At 40.8% G+C, this 23,013-nt stretch overlaps 1 protein-coding gene across 1 annotated transcript; it reads right to left on the bottom strand.

The window, feature by feature from the left end:
* Positions 1 to 4,436: 4,436 nt before the first annotated feature.
* TATDN1 (TatD DNase domain containing 1) lies at positions 4,437 to 22,910 on the bottom strand. Its single transcript, XM_063451072.1, has 12 exons — positions 22,705 to 22,910; positions 19,357 to 19,422; positions 18,361 to 18,410; positions 16,586 to 16,649; positions 15,514 to 15,657; positions 14,998 to 15,040; positions 13,859 to 13,944; positions 13,010 to 13,050; positions 11,948 to 12,024; positions 11,742 to 11,812; positions 7,404 to 7,530; positions 4,437 to 4,634 (listed from the first exon to the last, which is right to left on the bottom strand). The coding sequence occupies exons 1-12, from the start codon at positions 22,724 to 22,726 to the stop codon at positions 4,532 to 4,534; spliced, it is 894 nt and encodes a 297-aa protein (XP_063307142.1). The 5' UTR covers positions 22,727 to 22,910; the 3' UTR covers positions 4,437 to 4,531.
* Positions 22,911 to 23,013: the final 103 nt, after the last annotated feature.

Genomic DNA, 23,013 nt, shown 5'->3' with positions numbered 1-23,013 from the left:
GAATGGGGTCTGAGCAGGGAGTGTGAGGTCTTTACCTCCATAATCGCTACCTTGAGGTCTGACCCTCTCAAGTGAGCCAGAATGCAGCTGTCAGAACTATCAGCACACACTCTGAATCACTGAATGCTGAACTGCAAGGGAGAGATTCTGAAAAATTCAGTCCACAATAACCCCCTAAATCCCTCATGGACCACTAGATTAAAACCTCACACATTGCATGCAAAAAAAAGACCATCCATAAAATCCAAGTATATAGAAAAAGCAGATTGCTCACTTGCATGTGACTGTTTTGCTTAGGATTGTTCGGTACTGCTATTCCACACAGCACATGATCCAAATGAAAAATCCTACACTCTTGAAGAATATCTCCCCAACCCCCCCCCCCCCCCCCCCAAAAATATTTCCTGTTGAATTATTTAGTGTGTCAGAACAAGTAGATAGGGCTACTTTTTTTTGCCATCCATGCTGTAATCTGTTATTGACACCAGGACTGCATTTGTGAACCACTGTCTGTAGACTGGATAAGCTGCAGTCTATATCTTAGTATTTGCTCTTAACTGAATGTTAAATTTTACCTTCTCTAATGCCATAATCGGTTCCATTTTATTTTATACATTTTTGAAATTGGATAAAATGGTACTGGTTTGGTTTCTTTCTATGCCAATATATAAAAGTTTACTAAAAAAAAAAATGTGATGGGAGCAACATAAAAAGATCTTTTTCATTAATAGTGGAAACATGAAATTTTAAAGTGGCACTCTATGTAGGACTCCCCTGGTGCTGTCGCACTCCATGGATCAAACCATGTTCTAGCAGTTTTATATTTACCTGCGTCCCCCATGTGTCTATGGTCATGTCTGTCTGACAAATATTGCTAGATCCGCAGTTCCACTTTCTCATTAGCTATATCATTTTTGTTCAACAATGGATGCAATACACTGGCTGATACTGAAATTGATACTGCTAATACAGAAGTAGGAGCTTGCGTACAGAGATGGATGTCTGAGAAGAAGGGCAGAACCTGGCCACCTACAGGACCCAGCTTATTGTTAAACTGTTCAAAAATGATTTGACACTTAACAATGGGACAGTTCCAGGAAACTGCTGGCACCATAACCATCACACCATGCTCAGCCCATGTAACCATTTGTGGGCGATCACTTCATCAATTGGAATCAATGACTGTTGGGTTCCAAAACCGCCTCAAGGTACATCAACAGTCTTGGATTTAGACATTTCACAAACCCCTTCCAATGAGGATAATGACCATATATGGACTTGTTCATGTGCCTTGAGGACTGGCTTGGGAACCTCTGTAGTAGTAGCAAAATCATGATGACTATTGGTATTCCTGTTTCTAAAATAAACACATGGGTTTTGTACAATAACTGCTACTGTGGGAAAGTGTCTGTCATTAGATGCATACGTGAGAACCACTGCTTTTAAGGTATTTTGAACTGCACAGAGTGTTTTAGGATTTTTTGGGTGGAGTAGGAGTGAGTGAGTTAAGCATGTTAGTCTTGACTATGAGTTGCGGGGTGGGGGGAGCACACACAAAAGCACTTTTTCATATCGCCAAAGCAATGAGTAATAAATCTGTTGCTTACAACTCAAAGTCACAGTTGTTGGGTGTGCACATTCTGTATCTTTCTTTGACTGTCACTTTGAGTTTACCCTCAACCTGTCTAGAAAAAAATGTCTCCGATCCCTTCTAGATTAAGAAGAGATGCAGAACGCTCCTGGTGTTGACCACTTTGTATTGGTAGTTCACAGCTAAACAGAAATTTGTAGTGAAGTAATAAATGTAAAGTCACATGGATAGAACTTACTGACTCGCTGCATAGACTACTGTGCCATTACCAAAATAACATTATATTGTGAGGTGCTGTATAACGTTTACCTGGTTTGAAGGGTTTTAATAATGCCATTATCATGAAATTACTTTATTATATTGGGAATATATCTCAAATTTCACAGCACACATCTATTATATAAAAGGGACAACTTGGTCCATGGAAGCAACATTAGATGGCAATTCATATCATGTCCTCATACTGTTAGCCATCATTGTTTTGCTACACAATAAGTGTATCAGTCATGAAAGAGCATTGTTTGGAATTAAAACTGAATTGTAATGTTCAGTCTTAACATAACCAAGCTGTGAAACTGAGAGACTTTTTAAAATGGCAGTTTTGGCAGACGTGTGTAGGTATGTATACGCTTTTTTTATTTTTAGTAAACAGACTTGAGCAAGCGAAAGCAAAAAAAACAGCAATAACACATTTGTGACGAGTCTGCTTTAAGATGCATTCTTTCTTGGTAACGTCCCATTTAAGTAAGATGAGGAAAATGTGTCACTAGTCGAAGCTATGACACTGGAACAAATTGCTGGTGACCTATGTGAACGTATCAGGACTGTGAATGGATGAGGTATACCAGGGATTACTGTCCACCGCCAGCCTGTAGGCCTTTTGTGTGCTTCTACTCCAAGACAATCTGTTGACATTCTAAGTGAAGGTTAAAGGCAAGTTTCAATAAGCCCACATGCAAAAACCCATAAACTGTTTTGACTAAATACATACGTTATAAATAGACTCTATTTGGACAAACAGCCCTACAGGGTAAACAAGGGTATGGAACTTTTAATTTTTGCTTCTTCCTTCTTTCATACAGGGCTGTTTATTGGAGTGAATCTCAAAGTTAAGGCCAGAGTAGTCCAAATAAAAGCAATGCGAACTTAGAGCTTTTTTCCAGTTTTCTATATTGACCTTCATTTTAAAACACACTTTGAAGTCTCACTTTAGTCGAACACCCAGTTAGTAGAGATTTTGATACATACCTGCTGCTGAGCTCTATGAATACTGGATTCTGTGTCGTTCTAGCTATTGCTTGGCTTCCTTCACAAACACTGCCACATGGCGACTAGCATGCTAATTGATTACAGTATCAGGTTCATTGAAAATAACAGACCCACTGCTGATTGATAGTGTAGAGAAACTCAGAAATTGTGAATACATTCATAGGTAAGTTTTGTTAGGATAGAGATTATAATATTTATGACGACATAAATGGGAGCAAGCTAATGTGATAAATGAGTAATTTAGCTACATATATGTAATCGCAGTTACTGGCGGTACAGTTGCCCACTCTACTTTCATACATTAAGGAGGGGCCTTTGTTTAGCAAAAAAAAAAAGTATTTCTGCAAGTTCTATAGGGAAAGGGAAATCACTTCAATTTATCAGCCAATCCTGTTACTTTTTTCACTTCTGTGCAACACCCATGAACCACTTTTGAGCTGTGCCTTGTCTTCTGTCAATCTAGTTGGATCTGAACTTGGTGAATATAGACGTGGCCTTTAAGGCTTCTTGTTGCAGTGTACTGCATATATAGCTTTAAGAAAAACTGGGTTTATTTGTTATTATTCTAAGCAACGGAGTTCTGACTACTGAAATTATCCATATAGTGAAACTGATTAACAGTACACAAGTAAAAACTTGTATGTGCCGAGGATACGGATGGCTTGGTCTGGGCCGGACCGTGTATAAACGTGTAAAATACATATCACGTCTCAAACTATGCTAAAAAGGATGGATTTTACTGTGTGACTTATTTAAATTATTCACGTGCTACCAGGCACATGACCATTATATGGAGACACTGTATAGACCATACATATCAATATCTTGGGTTGAATATTCATGATTATGTACCACTGTCATCTGAGTGATAAGCGAGATGTACTTTCACTACACAATGTATAGTAAGTATTGTGTTCTGAACAGTGGTCTGAAATACTAAGTCAGGCAATTTCACTCCCAGAATGAAAGCAGAGGAGTCTGGGATTGAGTTCTGAGCATTGTGGGATGAAAGCACATCTCAGTGAACGGATTTACTTAAAAAGGAACATTTAACTACAGGTTTAATTAGAACAATGTATAAATGACATTATGTAACTTACCGGAAGCTTATGAAGTCCCCAACAGGTCTCTATGTACTGCTAAATAACAATGTAATGTGAACGGTTTGAAATACATGTTCACTGCTCAGGGATGGAAACTTACCATATATTATAAGAAAATACAAATTCAAAAAAGGGAAAAATGTCTAATAGAATTTGTTTTAAAATCTGTTTACTACTAAATTGAAGCTAAAAAAAAAAAAAAAAAGATTTTTAATATATTGTATAAAAACTGCCTTAAGCACTGTGGCATGAATTATTGTATAGTTGCTGATCTGTATACAACTATGTTGTATTGTTAGCATTAAGTTACCATCTGCCTTTGTTTGCAACACTAAGCCCTCAATAAATCTATTTCCAGCGTTACTTTACAGTCAACCAAACTGTCTCAGCATTATTAATTCCCATTGGCTATGCTTTAGCCTACTACTATCAATATTTTGATAATGTGCACATAGCAAGACATGATTTCTCCATGAGTGTCATAGATCCGAGTAAAATATGATTGTGTTTATTGGATTATTGACCACGAATGCAACAACTCAGACATTTCTAACGATCCTGTACAGTTCTACATGTGTGGGAAAAATACTTTCATAGTGTTGCTGTGGAGGATCTTCGATAGTTCTAGTGGGTCCTCTTCTCTAGCCGAAGCCATAATTTCGAGCACCTGTCTGCAATGTCAAAGGCAGTATTACCAACATGGAAGGCGGTTTATGAACACATTACTTCGTGCTCAGATTATTTTTTTTCCCTCTATGTAAATGTGTGATGGTTATTAAAGTGGCAATTTCACACCCCACCCCAGAAAAATGAGTTTTTCATAATGATAGAATATTTATGAAATACTAATTTTGACTGTTGGAATTTCACTGATATTCCAACCCAGTCCAGATATAGACAGACACAAAGTAGGGACTATATTGTCTCTGTATTTCTCTGCCGACTGAGACTAAGTATCAATCCTGACACCCGGCTCCAGTGACGGCTGCATGGAATTGGTTTTGTCTATGGAGGATCTTGTGGAATCCTCCACAGACTTCAATGCTGAGAGTATAGCAGTGACGTCAGAGCAGACCGAACAAGATAGCTGCGCCCGTGCGGGACAAGTTCAGGTAAGTAAATCTCACCTGTACCTGTCCTGCCCCCACCCGAAATTTGTCAAACTCTCCAGTTGGTGACAGTGTCACTTTAATGTGCAAATACCAAAGAATGGCGAACCATTTATTGCCTATACGTGGCTAAAAATTTCCACTTTGGTATACTTTGCAGTGACCAGTAATGTTTAATTACAGCATGGCTAGTAGCATAGGACTACAAGTTTTATTAAGTCCTACCCTACACTGATTACCCACAACATTAAAACAGCCCGCCTAATATCGTGTTGGTCTCCCTCGTAGTGCCAAATGCTCTGATGCATCGAGGGTTGGACGCCACAAGACCTCTGAACGTGTCCTGTGTTATCTGGCACCAAGACATTAGCAGCAGATCCTTTAAGTCCTTCAAGTTGTGAGGTGGAGCCTTCATGGATCGGAGTTGTTGTTCCTGCACATCCCACAGGTGCTCAATCGGATTGTGATATGGGGAATTTAGAGGCCAAGGAAACACCTTGAACTCTTTGTCATGTTCCTCAAACCATTCCAGGCCAATTTCTGCATAGTGAGTTATCCTACTGAAAGAGGCCAGTGCCATCAGGGATCACCATTGCCATGAAAGATATGCAACAATCTTTAGGTAGGTAGTACGTGTCAAAGTAACATGCACGTGAATGCCAGGACCCAAGGTTTCTAAGCAGAATATTGTTCGAAGCACAACACTGCTCCGCTGGCCTGCCTTCACATAATGCTGGGGTAGGCAACATTCGTCACTCCAGATGATGTGGACTACATCTCCTATAATGCTGGTATAGTCCACATCAGTGTGAGTGTTGATGGTTCCCTGCCATAGTGCAGCTTGCTGCCATCTCTTCCCCAGGTAAACAACACACACACCTGGCCATCCACTTGACTTAAAAGAAACAGTGATTCATCATACCAGGCAGCCTTGTTCCATTGCTCCATGGTCCAATTCTGACGCTCACATGCCCATTGAAGGTGCTTTCAGAGGTGGATCATGGGCACTCTGCCCAGTCTGCAGTTACGCAGCAAACAGCAATGCACTTTTTGGTCCTTGTCAATGTCACTCAGATGTTTTGGCTTGCCCATTTTTCCAACACATGAAATTCAAGAACTGACTGTTCACTTGACTTCTAATATTTCCCACCCCTTGACACGTGCCATTGTAACAATATAATCAATGTTATTCACTTCACCGGTCAGTGGTTTTAATGTTGTGACTGAGCATTGTAAATGTTTTTCTACAGCCTACAAAGTGGTCACTTTATACTTTTTTTTTTTTTTTTAAGGGGAAAAAAAAAATCTAGGTTGAGGGTTGTTATATACTGTTTTTTAAGTCTTCCTTGCAGTTAGCAGCAACAAGGACTGTTTTTGTTATAAGGGCAGTACATCCACCATCTTCAATTATGTCGCCTGTATTAAAACTATTAATGACAGTTCTATTTTAAGCTTTTTGCCTTTGGCATGGAATTGAATTAAAACAGTTGCAATGGGTATACAGAAGCATCTCAGTATCTCACAAATGTGTTTAGTTTTATAATCAGGTCTAACAAATGCTTCCAGTCATGGCACGTATGGCAGTTAAAGGGACACATTGAGAACTACTACAGCTCAGTGCAGTTGTTCTATTGCAAATTGTCTTAGGTCACATTGATTAAATTGAATTTACGTTAACACATTATCAGTGTCAATGAGTTCTAGAATAACCCCTTAACCAATCACTGCTCTCCAGGTTTAATGGAATTGGCATATACATTATCCGTGTCAATGAGTTCTAGAATAACCCCTCTCAGCCAATCACTGCTCTCCAGGTTTGATGGAATTGGCATACACATTATCAGTGTCAATGAGTTCTAGAATAACCCCTTAGCCAATCACTGCTCTCCGGGTTTGATGGAATTGGCATATACATTATCAGTGTCAATGAGTTCTAGAATAACCCCTCAGGCAATCACTGCTCTCCAGGTTTGATGGAATTGGCATATACATTATCAGTGTCAATGAGTTCTAGAATAACCCCTCAGGCAATCACTGCTCTCCAGGTTTGATGGAATTGGCATATACATTATTAGTGTCAATGAGTTCTAGAATAACCCCTCTCAGCCAATCCATGATGATAACACTCCGTTAGTCCAAGCTAGTGTAAATACTTCTATCGTCCTCTAACACTCTTCATTAGTTAATTTGGGCGAAATATGCATATTTTTCTATAATTTTCATAAATTTTGTAAAAAGCGGGAAGGTAAATTTTACCATGGCAGCGAAACACTTCAATGTTGCCAATATTATTTCTACGTAAGATAATGTTGAAGTCATTTATATACTTACATTATATGACAGGGCTCATTCCTATCCTTCAAACAATGGCCAGCTTCCCATTTCTTTTTTGTTGGGAAAGTCGTTTTAACATATTTCGATCCTGCATGGGTATTCTTTACTCCGCACCAGGGAGCATCTGATACACAAAAATGAGAAGTTATTTCAAATCATATTTTAATTTGCCGCAGGTGAGATTTCAGACTCCATTTATTTTTTATAAATTCTTTATTTTGAAAGATTTTGTTGTTTGGGGTTGGGGTACAGAAAAGAAAACTTGGGGATGCATAATTGGTACCTGTTTCACAGAGCAGGTATGTTTTAACATGACAATTTATCAAGCTTAACAGTTTTACATGTCTGTAACAGTTTGTTTCATACATTATTTGCAGTGGTCGTTCTTGTTGTTCAAAATACAATACAATTGTTTATAGAGTTAGTTTTTGGGCGTTTGTTCATTGGCCCAGTGTTACAGATGTGTTTCGTATCATCTTTTCCTTGTCTAATGGTTGGGGTGGGGTACAAAAAGAAAAGAAGAAGGGGGGGGGATTGGATATCCTAATATTTTGTCCTTTTGTCTTTGCTCTGATGTCGTATCCTCTTACTGATTTGTGGGTCGGGTTTGTCTGGCATCTGGTGTGTGTGTGAGTTTATGGGGGATTAGCTTAGGCAATTCGGTTGTAGCACTTCTCTGTAGTGTCTGTGGGTTTTGGAGGGATTGGGTTGGGGGGTGTGAGTCTGATGTTTGCTTGTCGTTGCGTCTGTGGTGGGTTTTTGTAGCCTTTTGGAAGGTTGTGCGTGTAGTCGTATGTGGTGACGGTTGATCGTGTGTGTGGGTGTTGGTTCTTGTTGGAGTTTCGTTTCGAGGTGTTTTGAGGTGTCATTGTGTGTCCTGTGGGATGGGTCTGTTTGTGTTGATCTCCCCTGGTTAGTGGGAGGGTGTTTGTTGTGTAGTGGTCCTCCTCGTGAGTCCACTTTCTCTTCCTTTCTTATGTGTGGGCTCGGTGTGAGTGCGCCCTTGGTTAATGTCTTTGCGGTTTCGGGTGTAGGTCTTTATCAATTAAGCGCTCTCCGTAGAGGGGTTTTGTGGGTTTTGTGAGTGGTGGGTTGGGTTGTGTTTTGAAGGTGGTGGTGGGTGTGTGTGTTTCGCCAGCGGGTGGGGATTGTTCCCTTCTTATTTCTTATGGCAGGGTTGGGAATTCATAGAACCAGGGGTCCCAGATCTTGTTGTGGTGTTTTGTGGTGTCATGGATTAAAGCGGACATTTCGTCCATTTTTATAGTGTCTTTGATTTTCCGCTTAATTGTGTCCATTGTTGGGGTATCTGGGCTACCCCATTTTTCTGCGATTGCTCTTCTGGTGGCCAGAGCTATTTTGGCGATGAGTTTGTTTTGGGCCCGTGGTGTGTCTGCCAGGGGTTTGGACAGGAGCCATATCCATGGGTCCAGCGGGATGTTAGTGTGCAAGATCTGTGAAACCATAGTAGCAATTTGGTGCCATAGTTGCGCTGTGTGGGGGCATTCCCACCACATGTGAAGGTATGTTCCCTTCTGTCCGCAGCCCTTCCAGCATGAGTCGTTGTCTGACCTGCCCATCTGCTTGAGTCTTAAGGGGGTGAGGTACCACCTCATGAGGGTCTTGTAAGCCTGCTCTTTATGGTTGACGCAAATTGAGATGGTAGCTATAGCTTCCCAAATGTCGGCCCAGTCTGATGGGTCTTCTGCCGGGCCTAAGTCCCTCTCCCAAGCCGACACGTACGTGAGTGCTCCGTCTTTGGTGTGTTGTATTATGTGTGAGTATATCTCTGAGATTTGGCCTTTACGTGCTGGGGTTTGTAGGCATTGTTTTTCAAAGAGTGTCTGCTTTCTGGTCCCTCCCTGAGTTATTGTCGGGGTTTCTAGAAAGCTTTTTATTTGTATGTGGCGAAACATGTCGAAGGTGCGAAAAGGAGTGTTTTGTGGAAGTTCTGCGAATGGAATCGGGCGGCCGTCTTTGTAAAAGTGTTGTAGTCTCGTGAGGTCATTATCTTCGAAGCGGGTAAAGTCTTTGGGCGTCATGCCCGGTGGGAATTGAGTGTTCCGGAGTATGGGGGTTAGCGGGGAAATTTGGGTTGTCAGGCCATGTTTGTGTACGATTTTATCCCATACCTTAATAGTGTTTAGGATTGCGGGTGATGTTTGAGGGAGGGGGGGTCTCGCTGGTTTGGGCAGCCATATATACATTGAGGGGAAATCCCTGCCAAAAATATTGTGTTCCAGGTCGACCCATCTCTTTGCCCCTGGTGGAACGTGCCAGTTCTGTGCTTGTGCCAGCTGTGCAGCCTGATAATAATGAGTGAGGTGCGGGAGGCCCAGACCTCCTTGTTTGTTGGGTACATATAGGGTCTGTCTTTTTATTCTAGCGCGTCTGTTGGCCCATATAAATTTATCGATCTTTGACTGCAGCTGTTTGAAGTCTGTGGGGCGTATTGGGATCGGAAGAGTTTGGAATAGGTATAAAAGTCGCGGTAGGGCGTTCATCTTGACAGACGCCAACCGTCCTAGCCAGGATATCGGCATGTCTTGCCATCTATCTATGTCGCGGGTGATGTTTTGAATTGTAGGTGTGTAGTTCAGGTCATAGCAAAGGGAAAGGTCTGCCGGGATGGTTATACCCAGGTATTTAATGTGATTGAGAGTAAGGTCGAATGGATATATGTTGTGTATAGCTGTTTTAGTGGTGGGGTCTATGTGTATTGGTAGTACCTCCGTTTTGTTAATGTTGAGTTTATATCCCGAGACCTTGGCGTAGGCATGCAGGGCGTCTAAGAGTGGTGGTAGGGATGTGACTGGTTCTGTAATTGTTAGGAGCAGGTCGTCTGCGTACGCCGCCGTTTTGTATTCTTCCCCTCGTATCGTCATTCCTTTTATGTCCCTATGAAGTCTGAGGATTTGTAGGAGTGGTTCTAGGGACAGAGCGAAAAGTACTGGGGAAAGTGGGCATCCCTGGCGAGTACCGTTATGGATTGTGAAGGTTGGAGGGCGTGTGAGTGGGAGGAGGAGGTGTGCTTGTGGTGAGGCATAAAGCACGTGCAGGGCATTCATGAATTTTTGTGGGAGTCCAAATTTTTCTAGTGTGGCGAATAGGAAGGGCCATAGGAGCCTATCAAATGCCTTTTCGGCGTCTAGTGATAGGAAGAGGGTTGGGGTGTGTGTCTTGTGGGCTGACCAGATGAGGTTGTATGTCCGTCTCGTGTTGTCGCTTGCCTGTCGTGTCGGTATGAAGCCCACTTGATCTGGGTTTATTAGTGTGGTTAGGTTGGGGCTTAGGCGGTCTGCTAGAATTTTGGTGAATATTTTAATGTCCACATTTAGGAGTGAGATTGGTCGGTAATGTCCAGGGTCGAGGTTAGTTTTGTTGGGCTTAGGTAGGAGGCATATATTCGCCTGTAGCATGTTATTCGGTAGTTGGTCTCCCTGTAGCAGACTCCATTTATTAATACATAATACTAAAAAATATTCAGGCACTTATGCATGGCATCCGTCTTTTTTTTTTTTTTTTTTTTTTTAAATTCTTTATTTTGTCTTGACACGACATGTTACATACATACATTTGCACGGAATACCCATAAGTTAGCTGGTTACAGATATGGGTTAACAGAGGGCAGCTTGACCTGAGTGTGGGCCCGCCCCCGACGAGCCGCTGGTTCCCCAGGTTTACTTTACAGACAGGTTTGCATTACATATAACATTCTGGGGTTGCCCCCAACCTGGCCTACAAAACTATGTCTCTGGCCATTGCGGCCCCCACATTTTTGTGTTAGTGCTGGCTGAGTTGTGCGCCTCATCCGCGGTAGGCCACACTAAGTTGTGGCGGCCTAAACCGTCTTCTCCCCCCACCAATTTGTTGGGTTGCCATCTGTTCTATGTGTCTGTTTCCGTGAGAGCTATGCGTTGGTCAATTGGCATCCGTCTTTTTAAACAAATACGATCTTGCCATTATGCCATGTCGGCTGGGAGTTGTGAACAGTAAAACTCGGGGTGGACAGAAATGATATTGATAATGCGGAAGCTTTAATTATGTGTATGGCTGAGGAGGGGGCTGTCTGTGACTGCCCATTTTATGTCAACTTCTAAACCATCCCCGGATGGAGCTGTAGAGGTTAAGTTGCCCATTTAATTCTCATTATTTACCCTTCATATTCCTCATTTTTTTTTTCTTAAATTACAATATGGTTGTATATTCAACATAATGCTCTGCCAGGAAACCTGTCATGGAAATTAAATATTCCATATCATGGTCTGCCCATATTATTTTTAAAGTGTAAGAAAACTAATTGCAAACATCCTTCAAGTTTATCATTCGCCATACCTGTTTCAATCATTAATCTTTCAGCAGGTATAGACTTCAGAACTTCCAGGTTAGACTCTGTCTTCAATGAACTATAATACAAGAAAGGGATTTTAAATATAAAATAAAAACTACAATTAATACAGTAGGAACCAAAAGGAACACGTGCATATGACACCCAAACAATTATTGGAAGAAGACAAATTAAATTAAAATTATTGACTTACCATCCATTAATTCCAATGTAAAGATCTAAATTTATTAAAGCTTCAGCATCTTCCTTTGTTCCATCAAAAGAATGAACCTAAACAACGGGACGTTATAAAGCACTTGTCCAGTTGAGTATTAGTTATAGCAGTAATAAAAGTAATATAGGAACAGAAAATGACACACTTAATAATTTTGGAGTGTATTCACTACACATAGGTGTTTTTTTTATATTTTTTTATTCAAACTCCGCCCTTCCCACTTGGATGTGATGATGAAGTTTAACATCTTCACTAGATATCAAAATACCGTATTTTTTGTAAAATAATATTATATAATATTTAGGTTTTATCGCTTTATATACACGTCAACAATCAGACACAGTGAGGGAAATCAAATAATTTCAACAAGGCTCCATTGTAAGCTTCTTTAGGTAGAGAGAGAGAACCCGGCTTGTCTCATCAGTGCCGCTGGTTATCACAGCAACGCTACAACTATGCACAAGCTCCTGATAAGAGCTTGCACCTGGCAGAGGTGCAAGCTGGGTCCTCACATTAGCTCTGGGCGAATAGGTATTTTTACCACCAGGGAATTCTGTGTCCCTCTCCCTGAGCAGAGGGACCAGGGAGAGGGAAATAACATATGAAATATTAATAAAATATAAAGCTGCTCTTCTCACTCCCCCCCCACTCCTCCAAAACACACAGGTCACAGCCACTATCCCACCTCACAAATGTACACACCCACTGTGTTTCCTTACACACTACATGCACTAAACACATTGGATTCCTTACACTCAACCACTACATACTCTACACACAAACTAACATTTACTGTAATTATGGTACAGGTTGGTTTATTTTTCCTAAATTTGTACTAAAAAAAAAAATATATGGGTGTGACTTATATTCCCAAAAATATGGTAGTTAAGTAAGGTTCAGCTGTAAGCAATTTAGTCTGGTTTTACCATACTATATCAGCCAACAGTCAGTACATCCCAGCACTGCACAATTAAATATTAAAAGCTAATTTCTGTATGCACTGCAGGAAAAAAAGGCTATACCACCAATATTTGTACTTACCACACCTCCAACACAACGATCTCTATTTCTCTGCATTATACCTATACACAGAAAAAGAAGGTGTCATAAATAAGAACTATAGATTTATTCAATACAGAGGGATTCATTTATGGCAAATTCTCAATGATTAGTGTAATCTCAGTGCAGTAATAGTAAACTGTGGTCCAACCTGGTATCTGTGAACCACATTTACTTTAAAGGGACACTCCAGACATCTAACGTACTTTAGCTTGCTGAAGTGTTTTATTTGTAAAGAGTGTACCTTGTTTTTTTTTGTTTTTTTTTAATTTTACAAAATGCAGATTTCAATAGAAATAAGCTTTAAAAAAAAAAAAAAATATATATATATATATATATATTTATTTATATAAATTAACTTTGTTACCCCCCCCACCCCAGCTGACAATAAGACAACTAGTCCTGTTACGTACTACTCGTTTAGCTCAGTGGAGCTAAAATCAAGAGGAAGCCAATTGCCCAGAGCACCGGCCGTGCAAAGACTTCTCATTGAGCAACACTGGGAAGTTTGTGATTGGACAACCACAGAAAGTCTGGGCGGGGTTAGAAGGGAAGGACTTGCAAAAGCTGTTTTCAGATATATCCCCAATGAAAAAAAACTAAAAATGTGTTCATGGTTTTTATTGGGCATATATCTACTAAACAGTAATGTATTTGTTTCGTTTGGGACTGCCCATTACATATTCAGGTACTCTTTAGGTTTAAGGCTGGCTTAGCATCACATTTTCCAAGGCTGCCCAGGGTTACCATCACTAATTTACTTTATGTTTCTTGTGTTATTTTCACAAAGCCCTACAAAATGCTATTTATTTATTTTTACATCCAACCTACCTAAAAATTCCTTGTGTGAGTTCCTGCAGTGAAGGAACATTGGTAACTTGGTATGTTCAGCTAGATCAAACTGTTTTTCAAAATACCTGTACCGAAACAGGAACAAGAAACTTAAAAAGAGGTTTATTAATAATAAATTACATTGTTACTAAACATAAAAGTAAAGACCCCCTACTTTAAAGTGGACCTGTCACATCTGAGATGTATGCACTATCATCCTGCCACAACTGTCTTTCAACTAAACAATCGATAAATGATTACCTCTCTTTATTACCAAAGAGCTCTCAAAATTCTATTTTATTCTTAAGGACAGCTTTAGATACCCAAAACATCTTAATGTTTTTTTTTTACTCTACAAAGTCCAGACAGTTCTTATTAACATGTTATGAGTCCAGAGATGTATGTTTGTAAACCTCACATTTGTTATACAGTAACCCATGAAAACATCTAGATAGAGGTTTTCCATTTCTGACATCACTAGATGTTCCAGGAATTCAGTTTCTCGATAAATGCTGCAAAATCCTATAGTGAACTTTACAAACATTCAGCTTTGAAAAGCTCCCTGGAGAAGGGAGCTGAATTGGAAATCACATAAATAAAAGATATTGTGCTTGTTTGTCTAACAAAGCAATACTTGCCAGGTACTGCTCGGATATTTTGCCCTTAAATTTTTCCTTTACGGTCGAAGCGTTGCATTTTGTTACAATAAAACTGCTTGCGGCTTGAATTCGGAGTGCCTGTGATTCTTTCTTCTTTACATATGATTTTGGGATTGCTGGTCCTGATCCGGAGCACCCGTGGCCGCTGGGATTGAGTGCGGTTCCCACTATCTACTCTGCTTAAATTTTTCAATCACATATTGGTAAATACCCCTGTAAATGTGAACTGTGGAACACATGACTTATATTGGATATGTTTACAGTTTGTATGTGTTGGGCATGTAACGCTCCACAAGTCCATCTAGTAAATAAACTAGTTAGTTACAATAAACGCATTGCACTCAGGGTGTAATCGGGAATAGAATGCATGAGAATTTTATCATAACATTAGCCTGTTGGACCAGAGATCATTTTCTTGAAAACACACAAAGGATCTTAAATTCCAATCTTTTTCTCTGTATTCAAGGTCCTGACACTTACTTGAGTTGAGTTTCCTTTGGACAAAATTCCAATCTGTCAAAATCTGCAGCAAAGAAAAAAAATGTTTTGTTTTTTTTAATTTTGCATATTAGCATTGTTATCACAGTGATTAGGTAGTTATGTCATACACCCCTGCCTGGATGACCAGGTCAGCTTCAGGTAAGTTATACGATCTATTCTATACCTTTCACAAGTGAAATCGGTGAATGTATGGATTATATTACCAAACTAAAGTTTGGAACCCCCAGTCTATGTTGTGGGTTCAAGCAATCCCACAATGCACAAGGCAGCATTTCAAAATGCCTAGCACATGATCACACTGCAGCTGGCTTAGAGATAAAAGTATTAATATAACAGAAAAATCATCTATCTACGAATATGCTGGCAATTATGATGTGACCATATATTTCTGCGACAAGTATGCTTTATATTATTCTTACACATTGAAAATGAATGACAAGTTAAAAGAGTTTCTGTTTTGTAAAATGATACCCCTAGGTGAAAGCATTATCTTACCCAGGCCGCATTCCCCAACTGCTATAGCTTTGCCTTTGTTATTTTCCAAAAGACTCTGCAGATCTGTTAGATACTTGTCCGGATCTCCCTGTTCAAACTCGCCGCATCGTGTCGGGTGGCAGCCAACAGTGCTGTAAAAACGATCTAACAAAGAGACATCTGTAGTAAACCACACAATATAAAACAATAATGGTTCATACGGCTGAGTTTCTGCAATCCTTCTACTGAGGCAGTAACCACACGGAATATAAAATGAGGACAATCCACTAGTATATCAGATCATTGTATCAATCAAACAGAGCTGTTTATAAATATCTTCAGACTAAATACAAGCCCATACCATTTAAATCAGTCACAGTGCACCTTAGCATTGCAGATTTAAGTGAAGCACATTTCCCAGAATTCCAGGCCAGTGTTGGCAAAAATATACAAAGATCCATCATCAATGTTCTGGAACTCTAAGCCCATGGTGTTTTGATGGGGTTAGAACTGCCAAAGCATGATGAGAGTTATAGTTCTAGCTTGTGGTCACCCCTTTAGAGCAGACAATTTAAAGGGATTCTATAGGGCCAGGAAAACAAACCCGTTGTCCTGGCACTATAGGCGCCTGCAGTGCCCTCACGCCCCCTCCCGCGGTGCTAAAAGGGTTAAAACCCTTTCAGTCACTTAACTGTCTGGTAGACAGCCACTAAAGGAGGAGCTAACACTCAGAGGGTCAAGTGACATGGACATTGCACCCAGATCACTTAAATGAGATGGAGTGGTCTGGGTGCCTACAGTGTCCCTTTAAACTCTGCGCCCTGAGATGTTGCTCTACCACAACTCCTGTGATTGTGTGGCTATTGATTACATTCAAAGAATTCTGGGAGTTGTAGGACATTGATATTGGGAGGGGAAGAGGGGGGATTGAGATCCCTGCTCTAGAGTATTTTATAGTATACATGTCAATTTATGATCCCTTTAAAAAGAGTGTTAGCAGCATTTTACACAGGCGTTCCTTTTGTACAGCACTATGGACTATGTTTGTGATTTGCAATTAAGGACTACAAACTGTGGAGAACAAAGTAAATACCATTAGACTGTGCTAGCTGAATTGCTTCCTTGCTCTCTTGCAGATTTCCTCCGGTGATCATGAACTAAAAAAGTGGAAGAAATTGTTAGATACACATAATGTTAAAACTATATTTATACAAACTGCACATATATTATAATGTTGTGAATAAAGCTTATATTTTCTTGTGCACGATTACTGCAAGGGTGCGTGCGCAAATGTAGCACTATACAAAGAATAACCAAGTACATATAATCTCACCTAAGTACCATAAAACGGTGATGCCCACAACTGCTTCTAAGGTAGGTGTGTTTACCTGTGCTGCACTCACCTCAGTTAAATACTATCACACTGAAACATTGGGTTATGTATACAAAAAGAAAATACGGGTCCACACCTGGATAAATCACAATGGAAACCGAAGGTATGTTCCTGCTGAATTCTGCACTTTTACAACTTTTGTAAATTACCACTCATGATCAGCACCAAGACTCCTGAGGTTCTTATTAAGTGCTGGGAAACACAAGTGCCGGGAATTTTAAATAGAAAAAATAGGAACATGGCGTACAGATTGCCAAGTGTTGGCCGAATCTAAACACATGGCTTCACAACAGGAGGATAAACAGTACAGTTATTGTATCTAAGCTCTAGGAGTTATTCAGAGATACTGATAGAATTGCCAAAAGGGTACTCTAAACTACCCCCTCAACCCAATATTATATAAATAACTAAATTCCTCAATTGGGAAGTTGTGGTCTATCAGCCATCTTAGTACTGCAACTGGCATTATTCTCAGCCAGAAATAATGATGATGAAATTACAGTGTTCACTCCGGTCCATTGGACCATCCGCAAAAGTAAAAATGGTATTCTAATGTCTGCTATATACGCACTCAGAGTTTCTAGTTCAGCTAAAGTCCCTCCTTTAAGGGAGCTGTCCATGACATCTCTATCAATTCATCTCTTTTTTCCTCTTAATTAGCTTCTACACCAACAGAAGATATTAAGATAATTACTTTTCCCAAGTCTTACAATTGAAGCAGGGTTATTTACTAAAGAGAAATTCAAAATTAAGGCCAGAGTAGCCAAAGGGGATTCTATAGTGGAATACAAATCTGTATTCCTTACACTATAGCTGCCTCTGCCCACTCATGCTCCCCTCCCTGCATTCAAAAGGGTTCAAAATCCTTGGTTGCAATGCTTTCCTATGGGGATTTGACAGACACTGGATGTCCTCATGCAGAGCGTGAGGACATCCAGCGTCAGTTAGGCAACATAAAAGTAAGTAAGCCACCAGGAAGTGTTTCTAGTGGCTGCCTGATTGACAGCCACTAGATGCAGTCTTGGTCCTGCAATGTAATTATTGCAGTTTCTCAAAAACTGCAATGATTTACACTGCAGGACTATGTGGGACAGGGACACTGCACCCAGACCACTTTAAAGAGCTGAAGTGGTCTGGGTACCGATAGTGTCCCTTTAAGTTTGAAAATCACTTTGAATACTCACCTTAGTGAATAACCCTGACAGGCACAGGGCTAGCAATGTAACTATGATAGTTTTCTTGTAGGCTAGATTTAGTAACAGTTCCAGTCTCTGCAACATCAGTACTTCTGTCACTTCTCAAAGGCCACTAAGCAGCATATACTTTACTGTCTCAATACAGGTGTGACAATTCCCAAAAATTGGAGTCTACCTATGTGAAACCATAAAGGAAAAATGAGACCGTTCTCATAGTTCCTTATTACTGTGGTTTATCCAGTAAGATGGATAGGAAAGGAATCATAAACTGCACCTAACCTTCTGCACACCAGTCTTGACAGCACGTTCAAATATATCTGCAAAGTCATCTGTAAAAACAAATACGCAGCATTACATTTAAGTGGCATTTTCAAGTCATTTTTCTATTGTTTAAAAAAAAAATGAGAACTAGGTAATTAAAGCACCATGTGACACAGGAGAGAGGTGGGGTTCCGTACAGACAGAATTAACGCAATGTTTTATAAAACGTATGAGATATATGGTGTGCTCACTGTTTACATGAAATAGATGTAAAACGGAAAAGAAAGAAGACCTTCGATTCTAAAAGAATGGGATCAATATGGAGTTATTGTGTGTACAATAAAAAATAAAATATCCTGTAATGAAGACTGTATCTATCTCTATACAATGGGGAGGGTCACAAACTAAATCAAACATATACCTAGGAATATTGTAACCCACACACAGACAATAAAACCATTGCATTGTGTGATTGGAGGAGTTCTATTTAAAATATATAAATGTTAAAAATCACTATAAAATTCACCATTATTTCGGCACCGGTTCAGTCTCCATGGAGCAGACATTCTGCCTCGGGAAAAAGTCACCGGTAATGATGACTTTTGTCATGAAGACATAGGGCACATGCAACACAGTTACCACCTCCTGCCAATCATATGCGTTCAGCACAGAGCACTGATCATGATGACACCGGACGGGAAGACTTTCTGCTTTTTGAAAGTCTTCACTACAGAAAAGGTTTTCAACAAATGCAAAAATTGTCCAAAACCAGATCTTAAAATAAAGTGGTTTTGAGGCTTACAATGTCCCTTTAATGAAGCATGGCACCAAGGAGAGATGCTCCTTAGCTGCATACAAAAACTCTGCAAAAAACACCAATGTAGGAGTGCTAATGCTTCTATATGCCAATAGTAAGGTAGACGGACATTGAAAGTCACCTAATTTATTTGCATTTTCTATATAATTAAAAGAGAGCATGGCACATGTATCCGGGTGCCCTTTAACCAGCCTTACCTTGATGTTTCTTTGTGCCTCTATATATTCCTCTAAACATGGGATCTGTTAGGTTTATGCCAATGTCTGAAAGCAACGAAACAGAGAGATTTATGATTACAAAACACTGATTTAGTTACAGTTGACCAGAATCCAATGTAATCCATCATAAAAAGCTAATGGCAGGCTAGCTACAGTCCCAGAAACAGTTACTTTGCAGCCTTTCAAGATAATACTACTGTAAGTAATAACATTATATACAGACACAATATCGAAGCAAAAATGTGAATATTGTTGGATTAAAAGTAGGAACAGAAAAGGTGGCTTTATGGAACAAAACTATTATCTTTTTAACAAAGATTCATCAAAATGCCACAAAATCCAGGCAATGATCAGTGTTTTTCAATGGCCAAATCTGCTAATACGGACTCCAAATTAAAGGAAAACTATAGTGCCATGGGCACTGGTTCAGTCTCCGCCTAGCTCCTCTCCCACCTATGTCATCTGGCGTGGGGGGGCTAATGCACATGCGCGGCAATTGCCGCAGTCGCATTAGGACTTTGCACCTTGGAAAGCATTGTATAAAGCTTTCCTATGGAAGTTTGTGTGACGCTGGATGTCCCCATGCATAGCTTGAGGACGTCCAGCGTCAGTAAGGCGAACCCTTCTAGTGGCCTACTAGTTGTTTGGTAGACAGCCACTAGAGGTGGAGTTAACCCTCAAATGTAATTATTGCAGTTTATTAAAAACTGCAATAATTACCAGTGCAGGGTTATGGAACCTGGGACACTGCACCAAGATCACCTCAATGAGCTGAAGTGGTCTGGGTGCCCATAGTGTCCCTTTATCATGAATGTAGTCTGGAGTTTACCTACAAAACTGAAATCCAGAGCTAAATGATGGAAATACACAACTGACAGCTGGCACTCCGACCGAGTACCTCCACCAATCGATGCTCCTAGTGCTTGCCGAGGACTCCAGTCTGACACCATCAGCACTGCAGACCTATCCCATCCCCCAAGCATGAGCCAAGGCTTCAAGAAAGGGTCAAACAGGTCTGTTTAATGCAACAGCACTCATGCAGCAAAACAACTCCTCCTCAGAGGAAAACAAAAATGACAGTTAAAAGGGTCAGTCAGTGTTTGAAAATATGACAGTTATTAAGGGTTTTAACTGGTGTTCTAAGAGGGGGGGAATAAAACAGTCAAATTAAGTCCATAAAACAGGGGTTTTCTTCACACTCTGCATCCGAAGTGCATAGCAAAACTGCAGATCCTTTGTCAGAGCATTTAAAGGGCCAGAATCAGTCTAATAAAATTCACTATGCCCAAATAAAGTATCTAAAAGGGCAAAATCTTCCAGGGGCCATAGTCACAGGGCAGGAGGCTGGCAATTAGTCCTCTCCAGGCACAAGTGGCGAAGGGCACTTCGTCACAGGGTTAACTCCACTGAGGGGTGAAATATACCCCAATTATAGAAACATATTAACAAAGTTATTAAAATGTACATTATTTCATTACTTTATTTACATTATTGATTAAACACCTAGTTTAAAAAAATAAAATAATAATTGTGTCATATTAACTCTGCCTGCTGAATGCTTGCGGTGACAGTAGACAAATATAGCAGACTTCTACAGGTTCACCCGCATTAAAGCATGCGATTTTATTTTGCAAACTTGACTGCTACTGGATTTGTCACCTCAATATCATGCGTGCGATACCTACATCAAGGGAACAATTTACTAAATCCATGGGAATGCTTTAACAAAACAGTCCCTCATTTAAAATCGAGACAGGTTCCCTTTAACATCAGTCACCTCCGAATCTATTGAATAAATCATAACACAGACATGTATGATGTATTCAACTTAAGGTTTCAAGATAGTAATTCACCTCCGATCCAGAGCCGCCATTTCCTCACCTTTGTGGGTATTAGTCTTCTGTAACCACCACCACTCTGCCCATGCCGGCTGTTCTCTTCTTCGATTTGCCCTGCTAGGGGAGCAGAAGGACTACCTGTGAGCAGTCCCCCTTTGCGCTCTCCGTCAGTCAATTCTTTTGCATAATGCCAGAGAACTGACTGACACGTGTCGAGAAAGACTCATTTAAACATTTTTTTTTCCTCTCAGATTATACATTTGCTAGCAAATCTTCTAGTACAATGTGTGACAAACTACCCTTTGCCACTGACTTTTGGAGAGGCCTGCTTGCCAGCCTCTTGCCCTGCGACTATGGCCCCTGTGGTGTATTGCAATTTAAAAAGACTATTTGGGCTTATTGGCTTTTAAAAGACTGTTTCTGCCCCTTTGATTCCATGGGAGAATGTGCCTCTTCCCCTCCCCCTTTAATACCTACCCCATTGTTCTCCAGCAGGGCGTTGTCCCAGGGACACTTCCAGACCAGTTTAAACTGGCTGCTTTGTCCCTCCTCAATCTCTCATCAGCCCTTGCAAAACTTTAACCCCATGGCAAATGTACTCTGTTTGTGGTATCTGAGCGCTGTTCACCTATATTGGGCGCTCAGATCCGCGAGCTATCTGGGATAGGTTAAATGTGGGGGTTCTGTGTAATAGAAGTTCCTTAAGCCATTACTGCAGTTCCTTAAGCCATTATCTCCAGGATAGTGGGGAGGGATTTTACTGTGTATGTGGGGGTGTTATTTTGTTAATTAGTGTTCCCATTGGTTTGTGTCCCTTTTGTCACAGTTTACCACCAGGTCCAGGGGGCGTGCCTCTGGACTGAAAACTTGTATAAAAGAAAGTCCTTTTGTATGCATTAAACAGACCTGCTTACCCCTTCATGAAGTCTTGGCTCATGTTTGGGGGATTGGAGAATTGCCTACACTCTGGGAATTGCTATATCACAATACTCCCCTGAGTTTAAGCTCTTGTAAGAGCTTGTTCTTGTTCCTGCTCTCTGGATTTAGGAGAGGTTCACCCACTGGAAGCTGAAGCCCGGTCGGCGAGACCCCAACCAAACTGCGGTGGTTCGTGTGGTCTGCAGTGGTTATGGTGTCTGGTGGAGTGCTTGGAGCCCTCGGTGAGCACTAGGAGCATCCGTCAGCGGAAGGTACCTGGTCGGGGTGCCAGGCGTTAAGTTACACAACGTATAGACAGAATTTCCTGGACTTTAACACCAGAATGACAGCCAGTGCCCACACTTTGGGGAAAGATTTCAGAGAGATCCTTGTACCAGTGACATGTGGTGACACTTTCCCATTCATTCTATACATGTGACAAGGAATATGACTCTATACATGTTGCTAGGCAGTGTCTCCCCAGCTGCTGCATAATGTTAATGATAATAATAATTAATGTTAATAATAATTAATGTTATATTAATGGCTGCAGCACCCTTGCCCCTCTCACCTATGAACCTGTAGAGGGACATGTTGGCAGGCTCAGCCAATCTTGCTGCACACCTTCCACGACCCACAATTCCTCGCGCCTGGGCTTCAATGGGGATGCCGCCATCTTGGTACACCCACCAACCGAGAGGGTGGCAATGACACCGTCACAGGGAAACGGATTGACCCGCCATTTTGGTGCACCCTCCGCAGGGCGCCGAGCAAGCAGCCATTGTAGCCCGCCCACTAAGGAGGGGAAGTGGGCGTGTTTGAGTCGCCATCTTGGTTCACCCCCCAGTAAGCGCCCTGTGCGTCACCAGCAGCTGGCGAG

This window comes from Pelobates fuscus, chromosome 4 (genome assembly GCF_036172605.1).
Source record: "Pelobates fuscus isolate aPelFus1 chromosome 4, aPelFus1.pri, whole genome shotgun sequence".
Taxonomy (NCBI): Eukaryota; Metazoa; Chordata; class Amphibia; order Anura; family Pelobatidae; genus Pelobates; species Pelobates fuscus.
Note: the sequence above shows the minus strand (reverse complement) of the source record. Positions and strands in the feature narration are given on the sequence as shown.

Coding starts and splice junctions, on each gene's coding strand:
- TATDN1 (XM_063451072.1), bottom strand. CDS start 22,726: ATGTCCCTCTACAGGTTCATAG. Junction 15,658..16,585: donor TCAGCTAGCACAGTCTAATG/GTATTTACTTTG, acceptor TCTCTTTGTTAG/ATCGTTTTTACAGCACTGTT. Junction 13,051..13,858: donor CTCACACAAGGAATTTTTAG/GTAGGTTGGATG, acceptor TTCTGTGTATAG/GTATAATGCAGAGAAATAGA.